Source organism: Amblyomma americanum, chromosome 7 (genome assembly GCF_052857255.1).
Source record: "Amblyomma americanum isolate KBUSLIRL-KWMA chromosome 7, ASM5285725v1, whole genome shotgun sequence".
Classification (NCBI taxonomy): Eukaryota; Metazoa; Arthropoda; class Arachnida; order Ixodida; family Ixodidae; genus Amblyomma; species Amblyomma americanum.
Window position 1 is genome coordinate 107,225,723 of NC_135503.1, and position 15,069 is coordinate 107,240,791.

General features: G+C 47.3%; 1 protein-coding gene across 1 annotated transcript in view; it reads left to right on the forward strand.

Annotated features, from left to right (window-relative positions):
- Window positions 1–954: 954 nt before the first annotated feature.
- Window positions 955–15,069, forward strand: part of LOC144099458 (uncharacterized) — a 75,756-nt gene continuing 61,641 nt past the window's right edge. Inside the window, exon 1 of the mRNA XM_077632768.1 lies at window positions 955–1,689. Within this exon, the coding sequence (XP_077488894.1) occupies window positions 1,558–1,689 (132 nt within the window). The 5' untranslated portion in view covers window positions 955–1,557. The remainder of the gene's footprint in view (window positions 1,690–15,069) is intronic.

Sequence of the window (15,069 nt, forward strand, 5' to 3'; positions counted from 1 at the left end):
AATTTTCCAGAAATGACATTCAGTCTGCATGAAAAGGCAGTCGCCGCGGTCAGCTGGGAAACACACTGTTGCAGAAAAAGTACAGAGACCATGAAAACAGCTTTAACGTTTTAACGTAGGGCATATTAACACTGAACCAACAAAGTGACTAGCATGAAAAGCGTAGAGTACCAAGATAAGCATCTGCCGTTAGCAAGCCGCTACTGCTTGCATGCCAGGTTTTAAGAAATAAAATTTCAAATCCACTTCTGTAGTCTTATTTACTTATCCCGCAGATAGTACGTTCTCGCGCTGGTCCAATGCGGCAGGCATTTTTGTCAATAGTTACCACATGCAAAAGCAAGGCCTTTAATGGGCGATCCGCATAACATGTGTAAAGCATTACGGGCCTACGGAACAGAACTTCTAAGACACATTGTTGTGCTCCTTGAATGCCCGGCATTTTGCTTCACTTCTGGCTCCCTGCGTAACGTCCCTGATAGTAAAATTCCCCTTAAGCCGTTTGCTTCCACGTTCGCGAAGTTACCTGAAAAGATGCGCCCATTGATGCACGCGTGGCAGACGACTCTACACGCACCCCCGTACTAAAGGAGGAATTTTTTTTTAAGTCTCATCGTAGCGGAAATGCTTATGCCCGCACCTGTCGCTATAGTTCAGCTCCCAGATGCAATCCCGAAAGCAGAGGAAAGGCTCAGCTCCAGCAAAACTTCACAACGAAATAGCTGTCTTAAGGCCTCTTGGACGCTCTCGGACAGCGCAGGAAGTTGTTCCTTATGAAGAATGTGCCAGGCACAGCCAAAAAAAAAGTAAAATAATTACAAGGGTGCTGTAGACATAGCACTTCACACTGAAGGCTATGCGTAGCAGCGTAAAAACGTTTTGTAGCGTCGTTAACCATATTCCTTGGGCTCTTTATCCTGCTGCAGAGAACACATCGTCCTCTGATTACAATTGAGTGGGTCTCGCTGCACGCAACTGAGAGGACGCCGGCGCCCGCGTAAAGCGGCGAACCCAGATATTGGAACCTCAGCGTGCCGATAGCCGCGGCGGCGGCGCTGCCGGTCTGGCGAGGGGCCGGCGGTAGACGCGTTAAAGGTGCGCGCGCGCCTCGCCGTAACCGTTACGACATGACGTCGGCGTGGTCACGTGGTCGCCTCGGGCCAACAAGAGGCTCCTGCGCCAACGGCGGCGGCGCGAAGCAGACGACGCGGCAGCGGCAGACGGCTAGCAGACGACGCCGGGTGAGCGCGACACCACTAACGATCGAAGGCTTCGAGCGCCGGTACAACACCTGCAGCAGCACTGCGTTTTGCTGCGCTCGACTTTTTTGGGTCCGCTCCGAGACGAGCCACTTTGTGCGGTACTCGTGCAGCGATTTCCGGGCCCGCCCTTCCTTTTCCCCCGCTGCTCGCCTTCGTCGGCGCAGGTGCGTTCGCGCCGTCGTCCAACCGGGCTTCGCGTCAGTGCTGCCCCCGGCCTCGTGGTCCGTGCAGTGCCGTAGGTCTGCTCTCCGAGTTCAGCTGCGCACGACTTCTGGCTCCACTTCTCTCAGCCGCCATGAACCCAGCGAAGATGTCCGCAGTTCTACTGCTGCTGGTTTGTGCTGTCTTGACGCGTCCAGGCCGTCTCGTCTTCGCCGCCCCCCAAGAAAACCCGGAAACAGCACCTGAAGCATCTCCGGTAACGAATGTGAGACGACGTTCCACTCTGTGACGCTGATTACTCTGCTGATCTCCTCCCTATTTTTTGGTTGCTAGCTCATAGTGTTCAAGTGTTATGTTATGAAAATCGTTATGTTTGGGGAACGAAAGTCGCTATTGCGGATCGAGAAGCAGTAATACCAAAACAAAGAATGAAATTAAAAAAAAAAGAATGGGCATGTGGTTAGCTAACACGACAGGGACTAGGCTTTCGCAAATCATTCTAACCGTGTTGAAAAGCTATTTGCTTTCACAATTTGTTCCGCTCGTGTACGTTCCGCAGTCGCCGCAACATTCTAGTCTCTTGGATTTAAATGTTTAGACAGAGTGACCTGTAAATGTCCCCTTGTCCAAGGAGAAGAACACATACGCCTACTGTCTCTCTAAACTATCCCCGACCTTATTCATCCCAGCCGGTGGTTACCAGCAGCGCGTTGTGATTATATGAAAAATAACGAAGCGATCAACCTCGGTAATTCACGCTGCGTGCGATGTTAGGCAAAGGCATAAACGAACAAGACACTGAGCACAAGTGTTTCGCGTTGCTTCAAATACTGAGTTTATTAGTCTTGCCCTGGACAAGCCCGCGCACCGTGGAGATAAAGCAGTCTCCACGCCGGCCAGTTTCGGCTTTCGAACTGGGAGCGTGTGACCTGATTTAGCGACCGGAGTGCGTCAACTTTGTGAATCGTTCGTCAGCGAGGGGCTGGAGATCGCGAAGTGAACGAAAGGCTACTAGGCCAAATTGTCCGCCAGAGTCCATTTTCTTTTAGCGCAAACTGTCGATATGTCGCAGACTTGCTCAAATTACTTTTTGCAAAAGCAAGGAGGACCTTCAGGCCATGCGGTGGTTCCATACATCAAGTTGCGTCAGACGCGGTCTGAGCCAGAAAAGACAAGAACAAGCAAACGCGCAATTCAAAGCTTGCACGGCAAGATCCGGATAGCTGCCCTCGTGGGCAGTAGCGGCGCGAGACATGAATAAATTAAGCAGAGTCTGGAACGCGCGCCTCTAGGAGCAGCTGCACACGGTCTGCGAAGAGAGCGAGATTAAACCTTCCTTCAAATGAAACATAATGAGCAATCAGGCGGCATTTGTAATTAAAAGTATATAGCGAACGCACCCAAATACGTAGGCACAAACAAAAAAAAGGAAAACTGAACATAAGTTCATCCCAGAAAACGTGTGCGCGTCACATAAAAACTGCTTACTTTCGTACCTATCTGTTATAACTTATTTCGTGCTCGCAGTCTGTTTATTTTGTAGTTCCGTACAGCGAAAGAGCGTGCCAGCGACAAGGTTTAAGTCGCTCTGCATGTAATAATTAAACACTGCCCTCAACACAATGTAGCAGTTGCTTTTGTTATTGGTGCAATCGGATTAAGGATACGTGGCTCCATTCATAGCTTGCCTGGGACATCAACGAACGCAAATTCCTGCAGTTCACTGACGCAATGTTCAAAATCTGTGTAGCACCAATGTTTCCGTGAGGCGACGGATTTCGTGGAGACACTTGCCACGCCCAGCAGACTGAGATCAGTATTTTCTGCGGAGAATTATTACACGTAGTCAGCGTCCGTGCGACTGAGGTTCTACGACAACGAGAGCAACTAAGTGTGCGAAGTTGTGTTCGACTGTTCACAGCATTGCAGCCACGAAGAAGATCATATGCCTGGGATTTGCCAGTATATATATCTTGCTCTTAGAAGTGTCGTCGGTGTGGCCTCACGGTTTCCAAGCCTTGTCAGTCTGACCCCTACAAGCTGCCACAAAATCCTTCAGCACTGCCGCCGGTGATGCTCGATCCGGCTTAAGGCCGCCGCACTTAGTGCGTTTTTCCTTGAAAGTGCGACAGAGCGACGGAAACAGAGAAAGTGTGACAGAGGGAGATCAAGAAAAATAGCGCAGCTTTCACCTCAGCACATCGCTAAGCTGTTAGGTAATCCCAGAGAACGGATACGCTCAGGTATACGAGGAGTTTTTCTTTTCAAGCAGAAGCTTTTTATACACGACTCTTTGCGGCAGGGAAACTCGTTCATACCGCACTACATCAAGTGCACATCTGAGCAAGAGGCGAGCAGGGACGTGACGGTTAGGGCAAGGAAAAAAAATTAGCACGTTACACGCAAGAGAACATGCGTACATTTAGACTATAGCACACCTGCCGCAAGTTTGTTTTGTTTTTTTCAACGCCAAGCGCAGTCTGGTTACTTTGTTACGTCTTATGCTCGCTCTGTATTCAAGGTGTCGAATGTGTCAGCAGACAGCGCGTGATCCTGAGGACTGTCTCGGTTGGTCTGTGGTTACGTGCAGACAAAAAATAGAATTAGAAATAGTGAAGCGTTTCTCAATGAAATTCCAGGTGTGCATGTAAGTTCTAGAGGACTTCTTTCAAGGCAGTATGCCTATGTCTCCCAAGTTCTAGTTGCTTCCATGCACTTCTGAGCTTTCCGTCGCCAGGACTAGTCAGCGAGATCGATACCGTACACTTTGGAGCGCTGTGGAACACAACGCTATAATTTTAGAATAGTGACGCCAGGATAGTAGACTCTCATAAAGAAAAATAGAAGGATGACATGGTTGCTGCGGGCGGGCAACAGAAGGGGCCACACCCTGTCGCTCTACTTGACTAAGTGCACTGCTACCTGCCTACATCGCATCGCTCACTACACGTGCTGTGTATGAGCCCAGACGCTGTGAAGGCACAATTAGGAAGGACCGATTGTTTGCGGAAAGCACTGTTTTGTTCGGCAGGCTGTATCGGACTTTCGGTCAACTCTAGAAACCTCAAAAACGCCGAAACTTGTTCTTTTTTTTTAAGTAAGCCACTTTACGCTCTTGGAACATCGTGACATTCTACCAGCTGTGATATCTACCAGTGTGATATCCGTGTTTTTACTCATACTCGTCATGTCTAAAGTCATCATCCTACGACGCTCATCCTGCGGCAAGGCTCACACAGTCAGCTTCCATGCGGCTGCTCCACGTTGAACGTTTCGTCTTAGCATATATCTTTGTGGTACAACTTCGGTGCTGACAGGGAACATATCGATCGCAAGTTAACAATGATCCAGGAGGAGCGAACGCAGGTGATGGTATCGCTATTCCAAAATAAATAATGCATCGTAGTTGCTAAAGCTAACCAGGCAGCGAGGCTTGTTCCTTTGCTGTGTAGCGAAGCACTTATGGCCTTGTCCTCACCTTTCGAGATCTTTTGGCCTTTAGAGATGCCGCAAAGGCTCCACTTTACAGCTGTGAATCAAACACCATTGTCTGCTTACTTTTAGCAAGGACTACATTCTTTACCATTTTTATCATAAGGGTAAAAATCTACTGCGTACGATAGGGAGTTGGTTTAGTTGGCAGTTCATTCTGGGTGATACAGCACGATAAAGGATGTTCTTTCTTCGCCATTCCTCTGTGTTCACGCTGTTCCACCCAATATACAATGAATGTGCTCTTCTAATCATGAAATGGCACTGTAAAATACTCAATTGCGCCTGCATCTCGAAGCGTAAATTAGTAGGCGATGAGTTGAAGTGCTGTTACTGAATCATGCATGTTACTCAGTGATGCGGCTGAAAGACGCCGGCTACTTATAAATCGGATAATAGAGCAGCAAGTTGGGCTTGTTGGTACTGGCTCATGAGTGGGTACATCGTTGCTGCGCTACAACAAAAACAGAGACTCAACACATAAATAACAGAACAAGCGCAGACTAGAGGTGGGCACTACGATTATGTCTGTTTGTATGCCTGACAAATGTTACCGTTTGCAGTGTGATGTTAACCATTTCTAAATTTCGGAAAAGGAGCACATAGCCAATGTTTAAAAGCAGTATTATAATAGAAATAACAGGCAGTTTATCAAGGGGAGTTGCTGCCTCAAACATATTTGCGCTTACGCGAGAGTTAGTGCAGCGTCTTTCTGCGTCAAACCAGGGAAAAAGCAATGGTACAAAGCTATGTTCATTAGCTGCATTAGCTACCTGCTCCTCTTTTTTTAAACTGACTCCTAAACCACCGAGTGCAGACAATGGGAATGCATAGCGTATCGAAACTTCCTTCGCGTTCTCGTTTACGAGGCCTTTGGAAGTCTCCTCCACGTCAAACGGGCACAAGCAGTAGTGATACGTGTTCGGCGCTTCTCCCAAATCTCGGCCATCGTTCTCGCGGCTGCCGCCGGGTGACCTTTGAGTAGCAGCTGCTGCTGTCTCGAAGCACCATGGGTGGGGCAGTCTACGCTGCGTCTGCATGCAATGCGAGCAAATCTTTCTCAGCACGCACGGTCTGTCACGATACGTACACCCCTCCTGGTAATCATGCGTGTACATAAACCAGGCGAAGGCCAGCCTGCCCTCAGTGTGGGTCCATTCGCGTACTCGCTGTGGCTTGTACTAGGTGTATCGTGTTACGAAACCGCATCAGACAAAAGACAGTGAAAGCGAAAGGGTTCACTACGCTCTACGCTTTCCGTGTACTATGCATTCACTGTACAAATAAAACAAACGCCAGTGGTGCGCATGATGTACTGCGTAATTTCGGCAACAGAAACTGCACTTTTCAAATTGCTAGAAACGTTGAAAGAATCATTGCCAACGCATTTCATCGCAGACGGTGTTTTGTTCGTCTTAGTTCGGCATTAAGAAGGACATTCATGCAAAATATTGACGTTTCCGTGCTTTATGCCGAATATGTTTCTCGTGCGCATCAAAGACTTGGCGCTGGCGGTTTCGACAAGAAATGCTCCGTTTTAGATTTTCCTCACACTTACTCGTTGAAGATTTTTTTTTAGTCCCATAAACGTCTGTCGTTGCAGACAGTAAGAACGGCTGCATAAATAAAGCGACACGGTTTCACACGTAGCGCCCAGAAGCTACAAGAAATTTCACAAATGCTTTAATGCAAAGCAGGTACTTTATTGAGTTCTAACATCTTAAGGGGAGACGCGGCTTTCACCAAAACTTTTTATTTCTTGATGTATTTGCATGAAGTTTCTAATCATATTAGTAATAATTTCCCGACTACACTCTTAAAATTCAACTTCAGAAAACTGTTTTGTAATACATATTTTTCCTCTGAAGGTTATTTAAGAAAATGTGGTAGAATGCTGGATCATCATTTATTGGGTTTTTTTCTGGCGCGCTGCAAGTCAAGACATTCTTTGATTTTTTTTTTCGCGAAGCACAAATTATGGCTTTGAATTTTTACGATTCACTGTCCGTTGGCATATCTAGAGTGAGAAGAAATTTAAAGGTCAAAAGTCTGAAGAACAAAGAAAGTCATGACCTGCGCTATGGTCCTAAGAGTGCAACAAAACAAAACTGTTGAAGTTGAAGTTTATTTCCTTTCCTACAAAGGAGGAGCCAGAACTAATAACTATGGCAACAGCTTAAGAAAAGGTCCCGGCTCCTTTAAATAAGTGACAGCGCAGGAGGAATACGACGGTTACATAGTACTACGTAACATAACAAAATAAGGACAACAATGGTTATGCAGCATTTCATAAATTTACATACAGTGATACGTATCTGTTTGATGGAAAAGCAATATATAAACAAAGTCAATTACAGTTCTCCCTCCTGAAAAATGTAAATAATTTAGCAATTTACAGGCTGCATGCGCACATCATGAAGTAATGAAAATAATATATTTTAGAGAAATAAATAGATAAAATATTCGTGAAGAAATCTCCTCCACAAGGTGAGGATCTAGGCAGAACATCGTAACGGAGTAAAACGCCCATTGCTCGAGCGTATCCCCCAATGCACAGCTGCCGCGGTTCAGGAAAGTACTTCCCGGCCGATTGCAGGGATGAAGCTTCGGGATAGAATATCAGAAACGAGGCGCATTAGTGGATGAAACAATTGTCTAAAACTTTTTCGGTCATTTTTTAGGATTTCAAAGCTGCGTTGCTCCTTAAGACATTAGTAAAGTACACGAAAGGCTCCTCTTTCAAAGCACAGTGCTTCACAAATACCGCGTTGCTCGCTTCTAAAAAAGCGAAATTAACACTTCAGTTGTACTGTCTTGCGACAACCTTACGGTAGATGTTCGTGGGTAAATATACGTGTCGCAACACAAGTGCCTGTCAAAACCGCTGCTATCGAATGCATACCACCTATTTAAAGAACAAGAACCACAACCTTAAAATTTCAGTCTCGTGGAAAAAATAGGCTGGGGTACGTCGCGGAGAAAAAAAAAGTTTTATTATCAAGTTACCATAGAAGGCCTTGCGTCACTAGGGCGTGGAAGTGACAATCACATCTTCATTACAAGCAACACCGTCACCCATCGCCAGAAAATATTTGCGAGGGGCAAATAGCGCCTGCTTGTGGAAATTTAGCTTGAGCTTCCAGCCTTGTATGCTCTATGGTGTCTAAGACATCCAGCCTTATACAATTATTATGATGTCTGAAACAGATATATTCACTGAAATCCTACACACATTTTTCATTCGTCTAATAATTGCTTCCTAAAAGCTCTAGTCCTAGCCCTTCATGCTTTCGACCAGCTGGTACCTATAAGTAAAAACGAGGCTGAACTAGAACCCAGCGGTCCCCCGTGATGTCGCTACAGATTAAGTGGTCGTAGCTTAATTCACCCCAACAAGCACCATACGATGACAATCCTGCGTTGTTCAGTGTTACATGTACAAATACTAATCGCTACACCAAATGACCACAGTACTGTAATGGTCGCAGCTTTTGTCGTGGGCAATGATCAGCAATGTCTCCTGCTACCTCCCATGGGTTCCATTTTTGAATACTTCCGCAATCTGTCTCATCGCATGAGCAATGTATACTTGCCACGTCTTCTACTTTTCCGTGCCCTTTGGCTGCACAGGCACATCAGCAAGAATTGAGCAAAACGGTGGCAAATGTCCAATATCCCCGTAGTATGTTGCAATGAGTAGCGAAGTTCCATCTGTTTTTTTTTGTGTGTGTGTGTGTGCTCTCATAGACGGATTGTTGCTCCCACGTACCATGCGTGATCGGCATAAATCGAAGCTTCTTTATCATCGGTTGTGCTTTCAAGCACCAAGGAGTGAGAGAAACCATGAGAAGGTTGCAACAGTTCCTTCTCATGGTTTCTAGCCAGATAAGCTACGCAGACTGTTACCTAGACTTGGTGCAATCGCTCAGTGTTTAAACAACTTCGTTGTCAAGTGTACGAGATGTCAAGATGTGAGGGCAATGGCGGTGAATCAGTAATTCTGCAATGTATCGCGTTGACGCAACCAGCACAGAAGCTGTCTCCAGCCTCCTTTGAAGGAAGGCCATTTTGTTGTGCTCAAGAATGGTCAGCGACGAGCGAATGCGAGGACACGCCTTTAAATAGATCGGCATGGAGTAGACGATACTCCAGAAACTCGCAAACAAAAACGCTTTAACATGATTCGCACTGTGTAGTGTTAGGATTTCATATAGAGGGCGCGACCAGCGTGTCTCATCTTTCATCAAGAACAACGATTGCCTGGTAATCGTTGGATCGAAGTACTGTTTGCACAAGTAAGTACGCTAATTAGGACGGCTGCAGCTATTCTTTAAACACAGTCTCAAACATCTGGATACGCGTCTCGTTTGTGGCATCTTGTTATAAACCTTAATTTCTCGAAGACCAAAGTGCCACTACGACATGGTTGTTATTGTGCTTCATTGCCCCAAGGCCACCGCAGACGGGTCCTTTGAGGCAGACGTTGGCGGTGCGCGTGCGTCGATCTCGTTACTTCTCGGTCGGCCGCACCGGGGCGTTCGATTATTGAGTTACGTGAAGAAGGATCGACCCCTTGCGCGCACGACGTTCCGCAAACAGAGCCGAGCCCCCTGCGACATTCTTCGTGCGTCATGTTTGATGGGCTCCCCACTGAGGCCACGCACGACTGGTGACGGTCACACTGTCTTCCCAATGCTTGACGAATGTTATTGCGCGGCGAGACGGCAGACGGCAGTGGGACACCTACGCGATCATGAAAGCGTCTGCGGTCGGGGCCGTAGGAGAATCAGCGATCGACAGACATCCAGGTTCCATAGAAGCCATGTGTGTTATTGACAGCTTTCATAGGCGTAGACTGTTCACTTTGAGAAAATTATTGAGAAGAAAATATTATTTTATTGGCAAACACTGAGAGGGGGCCATTTTTATCAGCGTTATTGACCGCTAATCAGGTACTCATAATAAGAGGGCCAATTCTGTCCAGTGACGCAGCCGTCGGTAACGGCCGGTCCCTTTCGAATACTAATACCTCCTGCTTCGCTATTACGTCATGACACACTTTGTCGATATGTACAAACTGCAGTGACGTGGTCTGGCAGACCTCTGTCCTGACGCCTCTCTGCCACTGCCATGGGTCAGCGATCAGGGACAAATCAATCCTTGACGTCAGCAGTCCTTGCTGAACGTAAGAGAAGCTCAACAGGCGCTCCATTGCGTTTCGGGTAAACTAGTTACGTCGTAAGTCACGAAATGCTTCATATTTGAGGTGAGTGCGAGCGACAGTAAGTAAAAGACATTCTGTGTTTTGCTCTCTGTTGGCATTTTGTGGGCGGAGTCTTAGCATGGACGCAGCTAAAAAGGTAGTTATGGGCTCGTAAGACGTTAACTATAGCTTCTTGACTGTTATTTTAGGGCATACTGTCGGGCACATCTGCCTTCAAGACGCTGAGCACAAGCACATCCCGTAGCTCCGTTATTAGCTAGTAGATGAAGATCGACTTCTGGACGTGGAAGTCTCGGTAACATGCCGTAATGTGTGATAGTCTAGGGAGCTTATATTTGGTAGTGATGGTACCAGTTTACCTAGATCACTTGTTGCATGTCCTGACGACAGTTGTCCCCGATAGTACATGCCCATGCGGTTAAGAACGTACAAACCGATTCGAAGTTTGTGCGTTCCTCTACATCGCAGAATTTAGTGAAGGCCAATTTTTCATGCCACAGACATTCGTTTGCCGGTCACTGTGTTCAGTGATTCAAGTAGCGACCTCAGGGCGGGTATTCTGCGCATTCTGCTCGAGGTGTTTGACAGTGGATTTGGTAGGAGGGCCAGCGCAAAAGACATAGAAGCTCTGAAACCAGTGTGTAGCTTTGAGCTGTGAGCTCAGGAGAAAAATAAGAGCAGCACTTGTCAAAGACCGATACTAGGAATGCCAGACGAAGAAAAAGAAGACATGACAATCTCGCTCTCTTTTAGGATAAATCTGTGACAGGGACAGTGGTGCCATGACCAAACCCTATGTCCACTGCGTGAGAACGCCCACTTCGATCAGCTACGCCCACGTAAATCGTGTTATCACATAGGGCATAGTCTTGTGAGAGTCACGTGAGTAATTTTTTCACTGGCCTACAAAAACGCGTGACTTTTCGTTTGCCATACACATCGATGACGTCGCTTTATACTGACGCATACGGCACTGGCGAATGCGTTTATCGCGGAGAAGATGCCTTTTGCACTTATCGCGATGAAATATCTCGTTACGGCTGTCAAGGAGGGTTGGGCTCACTGCATCAACATGATACATGCTTTAATATCATGCGCCCATATGTGAGTTGCTCATTGCTAGTGATAACGTGAGTATTCCGCGAGCTGCCTAACGGCGTTCTATGCAGACGCCATCGGTTTGAAGCAAATTTTTTAAGAGGCGCGCTTGTGCATTTATAGTTAATTGTTCGCTTCAACGTGCAAACATGGCGTGCTGGGTGTCTCAGACATCGCAGCTTAACTGAGGCTCCTGAGAAGCGTATTCCTGCCCACATGATTGATTTCCTGCGCCGTTCTGACTTCCAGTAAAGGACACTGGGATACAATAGCAGGAGCTACACTCGGACCCCGAGCTCCGCGCCGCTACGCAGTGGACACAGCTCAGGTGCTCAGCTGAAAGAGAAATGTCGAACAGCTGGAAAAGACACTTGGCGATTGTTAGAACGTGCCGTACTGCACTTATGAGTCACGACTCTACGCAGTTCGCTGCCGATGACTTCAACACCTGCTTTTAGCGCTATGCCACGGAATAGCGAGCAACTCAGGAACCTTAGCAACGAACTTACGCCATTTAAAACTGCTTATACTGTGGTTCCAGAAAAACCGTCTTGGAGGCCGTCTTTGGTGATGAATTACTGAAAATGTCTTGAAACTGAGGAAGTTCACAAAAGTCTTACTTATCGTGGTCGTCAAATCTTACTGCGTGGAACATGTGTAACGTATTCGTGAATTCCGCGTTAGATTCTACAAATGCTTCGGGCGCACTTCACTGCGTTGGAATACTGTGTCGTTATTTCACTCTAATGGTGGCGAATCGCTACGGCAATGATGATGATGAGTGAAGGAAGCCTCTTGTGTTGATGGCATGTGTGTCGCCCGCAGCACGAACAGAAGAACATATAATATAATCATAACATTGCCAATGAGCTGCATGAAATGACACAATCAATAACAACTGAAATGAGGCTGAACGTAAGGGAGAGACAGGTACAGTTTGGTTCCAGTGGAAGGACACATTTGTTTTTAGAGTTTGGCTAGAGAGAAATCTGAATCTTTGAAGCTTTATTGCGCATTGTGAAATAAACGAGAAGGAACGATTTTGTCTGTAATTGTGGCACATGAGCTGTTATTCCTCGTCACCGTCGTCAACAACGCCATCAATCAGGTAACGTCTGCTGTGGGACAGAGACCTCTTACGTTCATCCCGAGTTTTCTTGCTCTGGAGCAGCCGAAAATTTTCCAATCTGTTATTCCAAGCTGACACTTTGCCTACCTCCCCCCCAACCCCCCACCCCCGGCTTCGTTCCCCCGTTGACTTTGAATGCACTCGTGAGCTCTAACGGATTATCTAACGGCTATTTATTCTTCATAATGCATTTCCTGTGCGTGGTCATTCGGTTCTCTTACGTTATGATGTAATTAACTCAAGTATGTTCCCTTACTCGCGTTGCTAGTTTTCTATCTTTCAAAGTTGTCTATTACAGACTATACCACTTTTTAGATACCTGATGGCGGCGTTTAGAACCGCTAAAGAGTCCGTTTCTCAAAAAAAGCCACACCAGGAGCATAAGTTGAAACCCAGAACTTCTTCTAGTGAAAAGTTTGTTTCCCTGGGCTTCAAGCACAATTCCTAGGCCCTTCCATTTTGGACAGTGTCACTAACAGACCAGCCAAACTTAAACAATACCCTAATCGGTTTTTCCACCCTGGCAGGACAGGGTTACCTAACTGTCCTGTTCAAGAAACCCGGTGCGCACTAAGCATTTTAATCTTAGGCCATCATCTGTCACGAGTATGGATTGGCAGGTTTTGTATGTCTGCGCTCTGAACTATACTTCCGCCTGCTCTTTGCAGCAGAGTAACCAGAGCTATACGCCTGCTCTATTAGGAGCCACTCCTTTCATCCGTTTGCTCTCTCCGCGGTGAGTTATGTCCCTGAGTAGTCTCTCGTAACCAACGTGGCCTAGGCTCGCCGTGAGGCTACGATTGGACGCAGTCGTTGCTTCAAACGTGCCCGGAAATTAGTAGGGCAGACGGCCCATTTCCATTCGTAGCATGGAAATCATTCAGCAAGGCCGACTACTAATAACTTTGAGTCGATGCCGGCGACCTGTCTGCCTTCTCCTCTTGTTCCGGTGACAGAATGGCTTTCCTGTTTACGGTAGCCCATACCTGGGTGATTACCGGTGATGTTGCATGACTCATTACAAGCTAGCTGTTCTGCCTAGTTCATGCATTCCCGAGTGGATTGTTCCGGTCTGACTGTTCTCTAATACTACTGCACGTATTCGTGTATACTATACCTTTATAAACACGAATACGCCTATATGGGAATAAAGATGGAGTAAGCTGTCCTCCAGCTCACTCCCTTTTAGCATGCTCTCCAAGTCCCGGAGTAGATTTCGATCACTGCATAAACGTAACACTTGCGATTTGCAACGGAGGCATATTTCGACTTCAAAGCATAGTAACTGGATGCAGCTAGCAATGGGAGGAGGCTTTTAAACGCAGCATCTTCCTGACGTTAGCAAGTGGAAGAGTTCGAAATCTCGAGATAACAATCTTCGTGACTGCTAGAACTAGAGAGAACGGGCTTCCGTTGTGAGGCTCAAGTATTCCGTATTTTTAGTGATGAAAATATACCGCGGGGCTTGGGCAGCATTCCCTGCACCTAAAAAGAAGTGCGTTAGAGCTCAGTTTACGCCCTTTTTACTCCTATCTAGGCTAATTCGTATTTAGAGCGTAGTAGCGCTAATCATGCATACTTATTTTCGGGGTGTAGACGTGTACGCGAGCGCCTATCAGAAAGGGCAGTGCTAATCTGCCGTGCGCGCCGAGTGGAAGCCCGGTGAATCTGCTCGTTCAGAAGGAGCACCGGAACAATGGCCGCCGCGGCACTTAAGAACGTGGGGGCCGCAGCGCACAGATGTTTTTGCCGCCGCCGCTGTGCCCCGGTCGCATCTCTGCGAGCCGTGGGCGGGGCGGCAGAACAATGAGGGGCGCACCAAGATGCGCCGAGAAAAGAGCAGCTGCACTGCGTGAAGCCACGGCGGCGGCGGCGAACTGCTCTCTTTCGCGCCGCAGCGACCGCACCGGGATCTCGTAAACAGCGCCTCCAGGGTCAGCGCGCCGGGCCTTCGCCGCACTCCTTGTTCGGCATCTGCAGCCGGCGCCGGTGCGTCGGCCTTCTCGATCTGCAAATAACACCCGAGTGAAGCGAGGTGGATAAACAAGGGCAGGACGGCGAGACGGGATTCGCGGAATCGAGAGCGAAATGCGAAATTCTTTTCTGTCTTTTTTTTTCTTCTGTCCCTGTCTTTCTCTGCGCGTGTTCCGAACTGTCAAGAAGAACAGGTGGCTTCGAATCAGAATTGCAGGGATATTTAGAGCAACGCAGTAGCCCACCAACCGTCGGGCCAAAGCGTGATGATTCGTGTGCAGTGTCAGGTCCTCATTACCAGGAATTCGGGATAGCTCCCAGCCAGTGCCGCTAAGGCTAGCGGTCTATCACGTTCTGTTCTGCTATCACTCAGTCATTTTCTTTCTTTCTTATGTCACGGATGATGTCAACGCGTTAATTTTTAATGTTGAAAGCAATGCACCACGTGGTGGCAGCTAAGGGAACGAGAAGCTTTTGTCCCGAACTCCTGGTAATGTGAGACCCTGTACACGAAAGTACCACAAAATATCGCAGATTTGTCAGGATTGAAAAATAGCCAACTTTCAGAAAGAATAGATAAGTAAAGGGAGATTGAAAGGCTTACGGAGGACAGTAAATGGTTGTTCAGCCACCGAGTAGAAGCAAATTGTCAGAATAGTTTCAGTAAAGACAGGTAGGTATAGCTGCCACCGGCTCGACCTAACGGTGGAGCTGCTAATCATCCAACT